Below are 12,527 nucleotides of genomic sequence, written 5' to 3'. Positions count from 1 at the left end.
TTGTCTGGCTGTCTAGCTGCTGAAAGGTCGAAAACTCAGCGAGGACGGCTCAAAGCTCCTGATGACTTTTCTGTTTCTGAACAGATCCACAAAAGTTCTGTCTCATTTATGGAGGTATTTATGTTTCCTAACGTAAATACCTGGTCCAGCAGCAAGTATCAGTAACAATACTTCATCCATCCTTCCATACTTCCTTCCTTCCTTCTTTCTTTCTTTCTATCTTCCTCCCTCTCCAGTCTCTTCTTCCAGCTCCTCCAGGAATCCCAAGGCGTTCCCAGGAATCTCAAGGCGTTCCCAGGAATCCCAAGGCGTTCCCAGGAATCTCAAGGCGTTCCCAGGAATCCCAAGGCGTTCCCAGGCCAGCAGAGAGACATCGTCCCTCCAGAGTGTCCTGGGTTTCCCCTCCTGGTGGGACATGAACTCCTCACCAGGGAGGCGTCCAGGAGGCATCCTGACCAGATGCTCCTCAACTGGCCCCTCTCGATGTGAAGGAGCAGCAGCTCTACTCTGAGTCCCTCCCGGATGACTGAGCTTCTCTCTCTAAGGGAGAGCCCAGCCACCCTACGGAGAAAACCCATTTCGGCCGCTTGTATCCGTGATCTCGTTCTTTCGGTCATGACCCAAAGCTCATGACCATAGATGAGGGTGGGAACGTAGATCGACCGGTAAATCGAGAGCTTCGCTTTCTCTTCACCACAACGGACCGGTACAGCGCCCGCTTGACGGCAGACGCTGCACCAATCCGCCTGTCGATCTCCCGCTCCCTTCTTCCCCCATTTGTGAACAAGATCCTGAGATACTTGAACTCCTCCACTTGGGGCAGGACACCCCCCCTGACCCGGAGAAGGTACTCTACCCTTTTCCGGCTCAAGACCATGGCCTCGGATTTGGAGGCACTGATCGACCCTCCTCTCCAGAACCCCCGAATAGACCTTGCCAGGGAGGCTTAAGAGTGTGACCCCCCTGTAATTGGAGCACACCCTCCGGTCCCCCTTTTTGAACAGGGGGACCACCACCCCGGTCTGCCAATCCAGGGGAACTGCCCCCGATGTCCATGTGATATTGCAGAGTCGCATTAGCCAACACAACTCTACAACATCCAGAGCCTTGAGGAACTCCAGGCGGATCTCATCCCCCCCCGGGGCCCTGCCACCGAGGAGCTTTTTAACCATCTCGGCGACCTCGACCCCAGAGATTGGAGAGCCCAACCCAGAGTCCCCAGGCTCAGCTTCCACAATGGAAGGCATGTCGGTGGGATTGAGGAGGTCTTCAAAGTATTCTGCCCACCGGCCCACAACATCCCGAGTTGAGGTCAGCAGCACACCATCCCCACCATAGACAGTGTTGGTGCTGCACTGCTTCCCCCTCCTGAGACGCCGGATGGTGGACCAGAATCGCCTCGAAGCCGTACGGAAGTCTTTCTCCATGGCCTCTCCAAACTCCTCCCACACCCGAGGTTTTGCCTCAGCAACCACCCGAGTCGCTTCGCCCGCCGGTACCCATCAGCTGCTTCTTTACTTTATCATTCAAGTAAAAAGAACATTGTTGTAAACAAAGTCTCTTATTTTCTAAAAGTTGCTCTGAGTAAAAGTAACAAGTTAAGGTCCAGTTCACCTGGGTCCGGCTTGGGGTTCTGAAACATCAGAACCCATCAGTGTTACATGGTCGAAACCTAAATATTTTATTGAATCAGATTCACATTCATATAAAATCAGTTTATAGCTTCTGAGTTTATTGTCATTGTGTAAAATCTGTTAGCTGCTACGTAACCATGGCAGCCAAGCAAAGAGCCTCTGGATGAATCTGAGTTAAATAAATAACGAGCTCTGGATCTCTGGGTTACGCAAGAAAGTTCAGCATGTCGAGTTGAGACATTCGTCTTGGTGTTTTAGCCTTGACTGGTTTGTGCTGCAGGTCAGTCAATGACCCCTGGTGAAGCTCCACGCTCCTCGCAGCCTGTGCAGGAACTAAGGCGGCCACCGGAGGGCGCTCCAACCGGTTTCTAATGCCGCTCCTCCGTCATGGAGACGTTGTTGGAGCAAAATGAAATGAATGCACCGGCGTTTAATTTCTCTACAGCAGTTCACCAAACTGTGTTAGAGGAGCAGAAAAATGGATGATATTTGCTTCACTTTCTCTCTGCACTGTGTGTGTGTGGGTGTGGGTGTGTGTGTGTGTGTGTGTGAGCTTCTTCTGACCGACGTTCATCTGTCGGTTGATTTTGCTGATGGTCCACATGAAGTTTCATCTTTCTACCGAAACACAAACCCGATTCTTCTCCTGCTCGTCACGTCGGAAGCTTTTCTTCTCTGAATTGTTTTCAAGCCTGTAGAGAAAAGTATTCACGCCCACAGCAGCTGATACCTGCTGATGCCCAAACCTCCTCTACGTGGCTGCTTAGTTTGCTTATGCCTTGGGCCGGCCCTGTGGATTGCTCAGTTCTTCCTGACCCGTCCAGATCAGGATGTTCTGGTGCATTTTGAGCTAAAACAGCTGAAGGTCACAAACTGATGCAAAGCAGCCCAGACCATAATACTGCCTCTACCACACCCTGCTGACATGGAGGAGTACCAGCACTGGAGCAGGTGATGAACTCTGTGTTTCAGTTCAAGATACTTTCTTGATCCCAGCAAGGAAATCAGTTTTTCCAAGAAGCTCAAACAATAAAAATATACATAAAAAGTTAGAAATGACCCGGCGTGTCCAGGACAATCAGCCGAGTCCTGATGGCTGTGAGGATGAAGGACCTGCAGGCCGGGAGGTTTCAGGCCGGGACGCTCGGTGCCGTCTGAGTTCCTACCAGGTCCAGACTCCCACCGAACCGGACCTGCTTGTCCTGTTGCTTCTGCCACCCAAGCAGACAACAGAGCACGTCACTTTGACCTCTGACCTGAGTTTAAAATGTGTTGGCCGCTCTGTCTCTTTCCCATGCTCATTGCAGGCAGCGCTGACAAAAGCAGCGTAACGTGCTGCGCAGGATGGGAATTTTTTTTATCCCTCTAGAGGTTTTTTGTGGCTCTAGTGTCTCTTATATAAAAGTAGGCTGACATGCGGCAAACATCGCCGGGTCGGGAATCGAACCCGCGACGGCCGTGTCGATGAATCAAGGCCTGCACACGTGGGTCACGCCATCCGCTACGCCAGCACGGCGTGAAATTTTAAGCTAGTGCTACAAGAGGCGGAGAGACTTTAACAGATGGAAGATGAATCATTTAGGAATAAAATCTGTTTCCATGGTAACAGATTGTCGGCTGCATTGTTTCACATCGGTGGGAGTGACGCAGAGCAAACTGCTGCCGCTGCAGATACTCACACAGAAGTGAACACAGGTCAGAGTTTGGGCAGCAGGTTCTGGTGCCGCTAAGAAGCGACCCGGTTCTGATCACATGAATCCGTCAATGCTGTGTGTCAAAATGGAGCAAAACAAGAAACAGAAATCAGGAAGAGACAGAGACTCTTCTGACAGTCTGAATTCATAACGAATCGTCGTTTGACCTGTGAGGGAGATTTAATCCGTATTAATGCTGCAACATTAATGTTTATTAAAACTATTGAGCAGGAATGAGGGCCAATCGGGGGCCAGTGAGGATCTTGGGTTGTTAGACCAAAATAAAAGTAGAGGTCAGATCTGAGCCGTTCCAGTCCTTCTGCGTCAGACGGTTCCACGTCCAGCAGTTTGGCAGACGGAGCTCAAACCTTTTCTGTGTCTGAATGGATCTTTGCTTCACTTCAACAAGTCGGATCATTGTCTTGTTTCACCGACAGACACGAGAAACGGCGCCTGGAACAAACCCAACCTACAGACTCTCAGACTAAACCCAGTCCGTGTCCCTGAGGCTCGTTTCAGCAGCAGATAATCTTCAGATGCTTTTCACAGTGATGATGATCTTCATTGGTGCTGAACTGGTTCCCAGAACTCTGTATCCAGTTCATGAACCCGTTTACTCCAGAACTCCGGAAAGTCAGGGCTTGTTAGAAGGCCATGTTGAAAACATGGATTGAAACGTTTTTCAGGTTCAAGGGAACCTGAATGATGTTTAGTGATCAGTGAAGGGATGCAAGCTTCAATCTCTGGACCTGAAATGTCCAGAGATTCTGTAGAAGGTCCAGATCTCAGCAGGGGGAACCACTGAGCTGAAAGTGTCGTCTGCTTTAGGAAGCTTTTATATCCCATAATCCTTTGCTGTTACAGGCAGTTTGGTCCCATTTCAATAAAAAAAAAAATCAACACTGAGCTTAAAATATGTTTCTGCAGCTGAAAACCAGCAATAAAGTACCTGAGGTGAGTCTTTATCCACCTGGAGCCGCTCAGCTGGTCGAGTCAGAGCTAACAGAGCTAACAGGGTTAACAGAGCTAACAGGGCTAACAGGGCTAAAAGGGCTAACAGAGCTAACAGGGTTAACAGAGCTAACAGGGCTAACAGAGCTAACCGGGCTAACAGAGCTAAAAGGGCTAACAGGGTTAACAGAGCTAACAGGGCTAACAGAGCTAAAAGGGCTAACAGGGCTAACATGGCTAACAGGGCTAAAAGAGCTAATATGGCTAACAGGGCTTACAGAGCTAACAGGGCTAACAGAGCTAACAGGGCTAACAGAGCTAATATGGCTAACAAGGCTAACCGGGCTAACTAGCTTAACTAGCCTAACTAGCTGTTGAAACCTTTGAGACCAACATCTGTTTGTCCACCTGCCGGCTCAGAGCCACATGACACAAACAATCACAAATTAAATCCTTTATGCAAATATTCATCAGTTACAGCAGAAATATGAAAGTGATAGAAAACCTTTTTTAGTGATCAAATTTTAAATGACAGATTCTCAGAACCAGAACATATGAAAAAACTAGCAGTATTTCTGGGAGGACATGTTGGATCGTCAATAACCTTCATCAAATGAAGTTCGATAAAACCCTGCAGGCGTCTGACTGGTCCTGAACTTTAACCATAGAAAAGAGTTTTATGCATAAAGCAATTTATTTTAAAAAATGTTATAATTTACTTTTAAAATAATCTAAATATAAACAAATGTTATTAATTCAATGTAAAAACATTAAATTCAATCATTTTTTGGCAGCTTTTGGCAGCAGTGTTTGTACAGCTGGCTGTACAAACACACAAAGTGACGTCATGAATGTCGAATATTCTTGTTGGGAATTGGATGTTTGTGCCGTACAGGAAGTGATCATGTTTCACAGGAAGTGATCATGTTTGGTTTATGGCAGCAGCAGTTTGATTTACTTTCTTTAGTTAAACTCCAATAACTTTCTGTAAATTATCACTTTGATGAAAATTCCCTTTATAAAACTCTGACCGTCATTGGACAAAGATCCTGTATAACAGACAGATGCCCTCCTCCATCAGTCCAAGCCAGAGGTTCTGATTCTCCCCGTCGCCATGGCTACACCTTGATGAAGAGGACCCCGGTGACGGCGGCGAAGCCGAGCAGCATCATGGCCACCTTGGGGATGCGGCCGCGGCCGGCGGCCAGCTCGTGCGGCAGGATCTCCATGAAGGTGATGTAGAGGAAGGTGCCGGCCGCCAGCCCCTGCAGCGTGCAGCGGGCCAGCCGGTGCTGCGGCGACATCCGGCTCTCCGTGAGCCCCACGCCCAGCGCGATGCCCAGCGGCGACATGACAGCGAAGGCCAGCAGGCAGCCGGACACCACGGCGCGCCGCAGCCGGCCCTGGGACAGCGCCGCGCTCAGCGAGAACGCGATGACGCTCTTATGGATGAGCAGCGCCAGGCAGACCTGCAGCACCTCCTGGCCGCGCTGCAGCAGCCCCACCGCGAGCCCCTCCAGCACCGAGTGCAGCGACAGCGAGAACACCAGCACGAAGGCCCTCAGCGCCGACTGGGATCCCGGGGCGGCGTGCAGGGGCCCCGCCGGCTCCGCGGAGCCTCTGCGGCGCTGGCCCAGGCCGCCGCCGCCGGCCGCCTGGGCGCCGGAGTCCGCCATTAGGGCCCGGCGCTCCTCCAGCTGGGGCGGAGACTGGTCCTTAAAGGCCAGGACGATCTGCTCCAGAACCAGAACCAGGAAGAAACCCATGGCCACGATGAACTCCGGCAGAGGGAACTGGAGCTGGAACAGCAAACCGGAACCACTCAGAACCAGACTGGTCCAGTTGCAACCAGAGGAACTAACAGAACCTGCATTCCGTGTATGTAAAGCAGAGGTTTTCAATCTGACACATTATTTTGTATGATTTGTAAAAATAAAAGTTACGTCTTTGAAAACACAAGAAGATAAATCCAACATGTAACAAACTGATCACGTGGCTTTGTTTGATCACTTAATATAATTAAAAGCGGTTTAAAGTATTTTCCGCTGCTAGCATGCTAGCTTAGCTGCTAACCTGTTAGCGGTGATTGTAAAGGTCCAATAGTTGCTACAGAAACATAAAATAATGTATTTCAGTCAGAAATTAAGACGTTCATCAGGATAAAAAATGTTGATTATTTTAAAAGTTCTCCAACACGTCTGTAAAAATAAAAACATCAAATATTATTCCTGCTGAATTCACTGTGATGCTAAATTTAGTTTATCAAAAAATCTACACTGCAAAATGTTGAAGACTTCTGGATTAAACGGTTCTGGCAGGAGAACGGACCGGTTCCCGGGCTTCAGAACCTTCAGAACCTTCAGCTGAGAGACGTTTCATCTGCTGAGGTCAAGGGTCAAAACCTGTTCCAGCCCAGTCACATGACAGCTCACCTGGCCCTCAGGTGACTGGGCTGGAACATGTGATCTCTTCCAACCAGAACCAGAACCAGAACCAGAACCTGGGTGAAGGAAAAGCTCTTACAGATATAAATCTTCTCCATGTCGATACTAAAGATGGACAATTTTTATTTAACGTTTTCTTAAAAAGTCAGATTTCTTTTAGAAAAGGATCTAAAATGGTGACAGTTCAGATTTTTTACTCCAAAATGTTGAACGAAGAAAAATAATTTCATCTGTAAAAATGATAACCTAGAAGACGGGAAAGTGTTTGTCTGCATCGGCCGCCATCTTTGCTCCATTTGAGAACTACCATCACTCAGAGGACTGCAAATGGCCCCCGGACCTCAGCATGATGCTGACACCACCATGTTTACATATTCAGGCCTCACTTTTCAGATTTGACCTGTAAACCTTGACTCTGGTCCACCGAACAGGCTCAGTCCGGCGCCCCCCAGTGGACATGGCGAACGTTCTTCCTTTGCGTTTCCTGGCAGTAAATCAGCAGATCCATCCGGGTCCAATTTATCTCCAGTCGGTGAAAACAAACCAAAAAGCAGAAACACCTTCTGGACTGCTCATGTTTGGGCTTGAAAATGAAAATGGTGTTTAGATTTTCATCTGGGGCCCAACAAACAGCAGCTGCTAGCTTTAGCATCATCATTAGCGTTCATCATACCAGTGGTAATGATTTGATGTTTCAGTGCCAAATTATTTTAACCATCTGATTACAACTAAAGTTTAGATCTTTTTATGGAAATTGTTTTTATGTGTTGTTACGGAAAATTATTATTTTTAGTGCTTAATACAGCTAATCTTACCCCAGATGTAAAGGTTATAATGAACAGTCTGATTTTGAACAAATTTCTTAATTTTGTGTCAAAGATTTACAACTAAACTATCCAACAGGGTAACTATCAGAGGTCAGGAACTACATCAAAAAGATTCTTTAGGAGTGTTATCAGGGCCCAGGAGGAAGCCATAAAATTAGCATTTATTGCAGGGCAGAAGCCTGTATGGTTCACAGAACATCAATCATTAACATTTAATTTCTAAGATATTTTCTAAGTATTAATAGCAAGTTTTTAACCAAAGTGCATTATCTAAGTTTAGAATGCTGAATGTATTTGAAAATTGTACTGTCTATGATAATATCTGAACCAAATGGAAATTGTTTCAATGAAAATGTGTTGTTTAGTATTAGAAAATTGTTCAGGATTTATGTAATAGGGCAAGGACTTAAATCTTTGGAAAATGCTGAATGCAGTAGATTAGGTTTGTGAAGATAATCTTTCTTACTGAGTTAAACTTTGGAAAGGAGACACTCCGAAATTCACAGGTATCTGTGAAGTCTTATTTTATGGTTTTATTGAACCAAATGGCTACAGAGCAGGGAAGACCAAGATGCAGCTGCTTGCTCCTTTGTCCTGTCAGAGACCAAATGACCTTTGATCTTGGCGTGAAATTAAGGGAAGGTCTAAGTTCCTCTGAGTGTCCAGGGGAGCTCCTGGTTGGTCAACCAGAGGTACGCCTTAATTGAATACATTAACAAGGAGAGAAAGGCCTTCACTATAAGAGATCGAACATGATAATAATAATTCAGATTGCTGGTATATTTCTGCCGTTTTGGCATCAGCCTTCTCCAAAGACATGTCGTTGCCTTTTCTTTCTCTGTCATTGTCCTTTTGTCTTCTAATTCTTTTGTCTCAGGTAACGAATGTATGTCTCTGTAACTCTGCAGTTTTCTTGTTAATTCATACGCTTCTTGTGTGGAATTAACCGCTGTAACTCTGTGACGTCATCACGCATCGTTGCTCCTGATTGGCTCACTGGAAGAATTCGGGAAATAGGGAGAAATAGAGAGAGCCAAGCTTTTTCCAAATTAAGCTAACTTATTATTTCTTTCTTCAACAGTGTGTAACAGCATTTAATTTGGATTATTTAATGTATTTTCAATCATGTTATTTTGTTGTTCTTGGGGGCCCCCTGGTGGTGGAGCCACTTAACTCGCAGTGCCTTGGGCCAGCTCTGATCAAAACTGTCAGAACTTTTAACTAGTCGTTTTTATGAAACACCATGTTTGACTTCAGATCTCATTATCCAGATTTAACAACAAAAACCTGAGAGCAGAAAAACTCTCAGTATTAAAAAAATCCTCCACGTCCCCCAGGGGGCGCTGGAGACCCGGCCTGGTAACATGGGCTTGTTTCTGTTTGTGTTGGTCATACTTTGATCCCGGCGTCCCTGAACGCCTCGCCGATGCTCTGCAGGAAGTCCGGCAGCAGGTCCAGCAGACAGGTGGCCATGAAGACGCCTCCAGAGAAACAGCTGATCAGGGCCAGCAGGCGGCGCCGCCGCTCTAAAATATACACACACACACACACACACCCTCAGCATCGATCAGCCGGCTGGTCCGGAGTCCGGATGGAACAGAACCGGGCCGGCACCTGGGTCTGCGCCGCAGCGGCCACCTGCCCTGACGACGCAGAGCGGGACGAACCCGAACAGCAGCGTGACGGACAGCAGCACCACCAGCGACACCAGTTTGATCTCCAGAGCCGGGAGGTCGGCCGGGTCCCGCAGCGCCGCCGGCCCCCCCCCAGGACGCATCAGGACCGTCATGGCTGCCTCAGAGTCCGCAGCAGCCTGGCCTGGACCGGAACCAGAACCAGAATCTGTCAGAACAAACGCAGCCGTTAGCATCCAGGGTTCTGGAAACAAACCAGCATTTCAAACCTGCAGGTTGAAACATATCTGAAAATAATTTCAGGAAATGACAACATGTTTAATCTGAGACTGGAAATCTGTGGCAAGATCCCAGTGCTAGCTACAAACTCTACAGCTAGCATAGCATGTCAGGAATGCTAATGCTAGTTATCATAGCCACTGACAGCAGATTTTAAACGTTTTCCTGTAGCGGTTACTTGTTTCTCCACTATTAGCACTTTAGCAGTGAGGACATGAGGTTGGTTGGCAGCGCTGAGCCCCGCCTCCTGGCTCTGGTTGGTTGTTTTTGGTGTTAGCGGTTAGCGCAGTGCCTCTCAATTCCAGTCCTGAGGACTCCTGTCTGCATGTTTTAGAGGTTCCTCTATTCCAGAACAGCTGATCCAAATGATAGTAAGACTGAGGACCGGAAGTGAGGAACAATCTGTCACAACATGGAGGCCGTTCAAAAAATCTGGTTTTTATTAAACCTGATTTTCATAAAAAGATGCAGTTTTAACTGATTTCCTGTTTTTCATTCCGGGATTCCAGACTGAAATCGGACTGGATCCAGATCCCGAATCGGATTCCTCTCCAGATCCGGAACGCTGCAAAGTTTTCCTGGTGGCTCTGGATGGGTTTTAGAAATGATCAGAACCTTTAAATATGGCCAGAACCAGAACCGGGATTTTAGATCATTTGTGTATTTGGAAACTTTGAGTTTCAGTCTGGACTCATGGGGTTCTGTCTAAAAAAAGAACCAGGGGTCAGCATCTGACCCCTGATAGAATCAGAAGTTTGGATCTGTACTCACATAACTTGAAGTTGGATCAGAACCATCAGAACTTTCCTGCTGAGCCTTCGGTCCGTTTACACTCGGAACCAAACGGATTCAGACGCGAACCACAACTTTTTTCACTTTGGTCCAAAGAATAATCACGCGAGAAAACCCGCGACCCACAGAGACTCCTTAGGTTCCCGAACCTTGGTCTTCCCGGACCGGTTCGGTTCAGTCACGTGACCCAGCTGCTTTCAGGAGGAATGTTCTTCTCCTAACTGGGATTTATGGCGGACAGTCCGGGAAGTTCTGACTCAGTTCCCATCAGCGGATCCCGCCTGAACCAGGCGCTGACGTCAAACAACCCGTAAAGACACAGCAGCGCACTTCCGGTTTATAAATTAAGAGAAAAGAATCTGATACAACTTTTGCATTTCATTACATTTTACTATGTCTTATTATTTTTATTTGTTGAAGAGAAATGTATTCCAGCATCAAGCAGAAAATCAGTAAGAGGAAACAGATTAACTCCCCTCGGTTTATTTCTCATGCTTTTATTTTGACGATGCCACCAGTTTTCCTGTGTAACCGTGTGTAACTTCCCTCAGCAGCAGCCGAAGGAGGAACCATCCAGTCGGAATCCTGGAATAGTGGGAGTCACTCCGTATCCGTCACTAACCAGAAAGGTCAACAACCCGCAGAACCAGAACCAGAACCCAGTCCGATTCCCAGACCCCGGAACAACCAGATGGAGACGCTAACAGGGACGGTCACAGCAGGAAGACTGTTTTTATGTTTGTGTCGGTGAAGAACAAAAACACACAGAAGTATTAACACGGGAACAGAAATAAAAAATCATAAGGACAAAATGACAGTGAAAAAACTTGCCAAAAGAAAACAATTGTACAAAGTGTGATATTATGGAGCCTCATCAAAAATAATGTAATAACATCTCAGAGAACATTTCATGTTGTCATTTATGTCCAGCTGGATGCAAATATTGCTTAAAACCTGGTTTTCTCTTCCAAAATCAGTATTTGTTGAAATTTTGTTTCAATGAAGAATGAATTGATAAATAAAACCTTTAGATTCACTTTGTTGAAACCCAAACATGACATGTTCCAAAATGCTTTTCAATCAAAAATAGTTAAAGAAATGTTGCTTTAATACTTCGGAGAGAGGACACATCCAGAACCACTAGGACTCAGGTCAAAGGTCACAGCAGCTACAGCTTAAATGTTGAGCTGACCATTAGCAGAACAGATTCTGTGTTTGGGTTTAAAGGAAAGAAAGCAATTATTCTTATATAAAATGTTCTTATTGATTCATATAAAGTTTTGGTTTTAGATTAGTAACCACGACAACAAAGCCTGATGGTGAAAATGTGAGTTTAACATAGAAAGATATGATTTTACAAAAAGAGATATAAGAAAAATGAAAAAAAAATTTTTTTATTCAAAATAGAAATGATAAAAACTAAATTAATTAGAGTAGATTTCTTAATATAATGAGTCTTGACTCCATTTTTCCCATTTTTTCAGGTTAAGATAAAGACCAGTTAAAAAGATCTGACAGGTTTAAAAATAATGTAGAATCATCTGTCAGTGATACAGATTATTATAGCAATGGAGTACAAAGAATGTTCTATAATTTAAATACCATGGTTTAATCCCAAATGGACCCACCAGGAAGGAAACGGGATTCCAGATCATTCCTGACTGGAGTAAACATTGAGGGAAAATCCTTTCCGTTCATGAAACTTAGGCTGATGTTCTCCGTTTCTAAACTTTGGAATCCACAGCTTCACATCCGACACACTGAAAACTTATTTCCACTCATTGGACCTCATTTTACTCAGTTTTTATTGATATTTTGTTGTTTTTTTATGCTTAATTTGATCGTTTCTTTATCTTCATACTTTGTTTCAACTGCGGCTGCTGTTTTAGAAATGAAGTTAATGATTTTCTCTTTCTGATCCTTTTCTAAAGCATCGCTTCTTACCTCGATCAGGTTAGCTAGCAAAGCATTAGCATCATCGGGGTTTGGGCTGCTAGTTGAAGATGGTTTCTTGGGGTCACCAGAAGTGGCGGGAAATCCTTTACGTCATCAGCCTCAGGTTGAAAAGCGAAGAACAGCGGCCACCAGCTCCGGCGCTAGTTTCTCAACTTGTTGTGATCGGTTATTTTATAGGCATCTTCCTGGGATTGAAATAATTTCACAAGATGCAATACCTCTTCACTCTTATGTTAGGATATGCAGAGGAAATTGCAAATATGAGTACTGGTACTGAGAGCTCGGAGCAGGACGCCATCTTGGCTCGGCGCCTTGC

General features: G+C 45.9%; 1 protein-coding gene across 2 annotated transcripts; it reads right to left on the bottom strand.

Moving 5' to 3' along the window:
• Positions 1–4,718: 4,718 nt before the first annotated feature.
• LOC122830478 (zinc transporter ZIP1-like) lies at positions 4,719–12,484 on the bottom strand. 2 transcript variants are annotated; one of them, XM_044115796.1, is made up of 4 exons: positions 12,200–12,484; positions 9,165–9,392; positions 8,946–9,076; positions 4,719–6,078 (listed from the first exon to the last, which is right to left on the bottom strand). In XM_044115796.1, exons 2-4 carry the CDS (start codon positions 9,337–9,339, stop codon positions 5,398–5,400), a joined length of 987 nt encoding a protein of 328 aa, XP_043971731.1. In that variant the 5' UTR covers positions 9,340–9,392; positions 12,200–12,484; the 3' UTR covers positions 4,719–5,397. The 2 variants fall into 2 exon arrangements, with proteins under 2 accessions (XP_043971731.1, XP_043971729.1); XM_044115794.1 differs by lacking the exon at positions 12,200–12,484 and adding an exon at positions 10,235–10,547.
• Between the last annotated feature and the right edge of the window lie 43 nt (positions 12,485–12,527).

This window comes from Gambusia affinis, linkage group LG05 (genome assembly GCF_019740435.1).
Source record: "Gambusia affinis linkage group LG05, SWU_Gaff_1.0, whole genome shotgun sequence".
Lineage (NCBI taxonomy): Eukaryota > Metazoa > Chordata > Actinopteri > Cyprinodontiformes > Poeciliidae > Gambusia > Gambusia affinis.
Note: the sequence above shows the minus strand (reverse complement) of the source record. Positions and strands in the feature narration are given on the sequence as shown.

Coding starts and splice junctions, on each gene's coding strand:
- LOC122830478 (XM_044115796.1), bottom strand. CDS start 9,339: ATGACGGTCCTGATGCGTCCTGGGGGGGGGCCGGCGGCGCTGCGGGAC. Junction 9,077..9,164: donor CCGCTGCGGCGCAGACCCAG/GTGCCGGCCCGG, acceptor TGTATATTTTAG/AGCGGCGGCGCCGCCTGCTG. Junction 6,079..8,945: donor TCAGGGACGCCGGGATCAAA/GTATGACCAACA, acceptor TTGCTGTTCCAG/CTCCAGTTCCCTCTGCCGGA.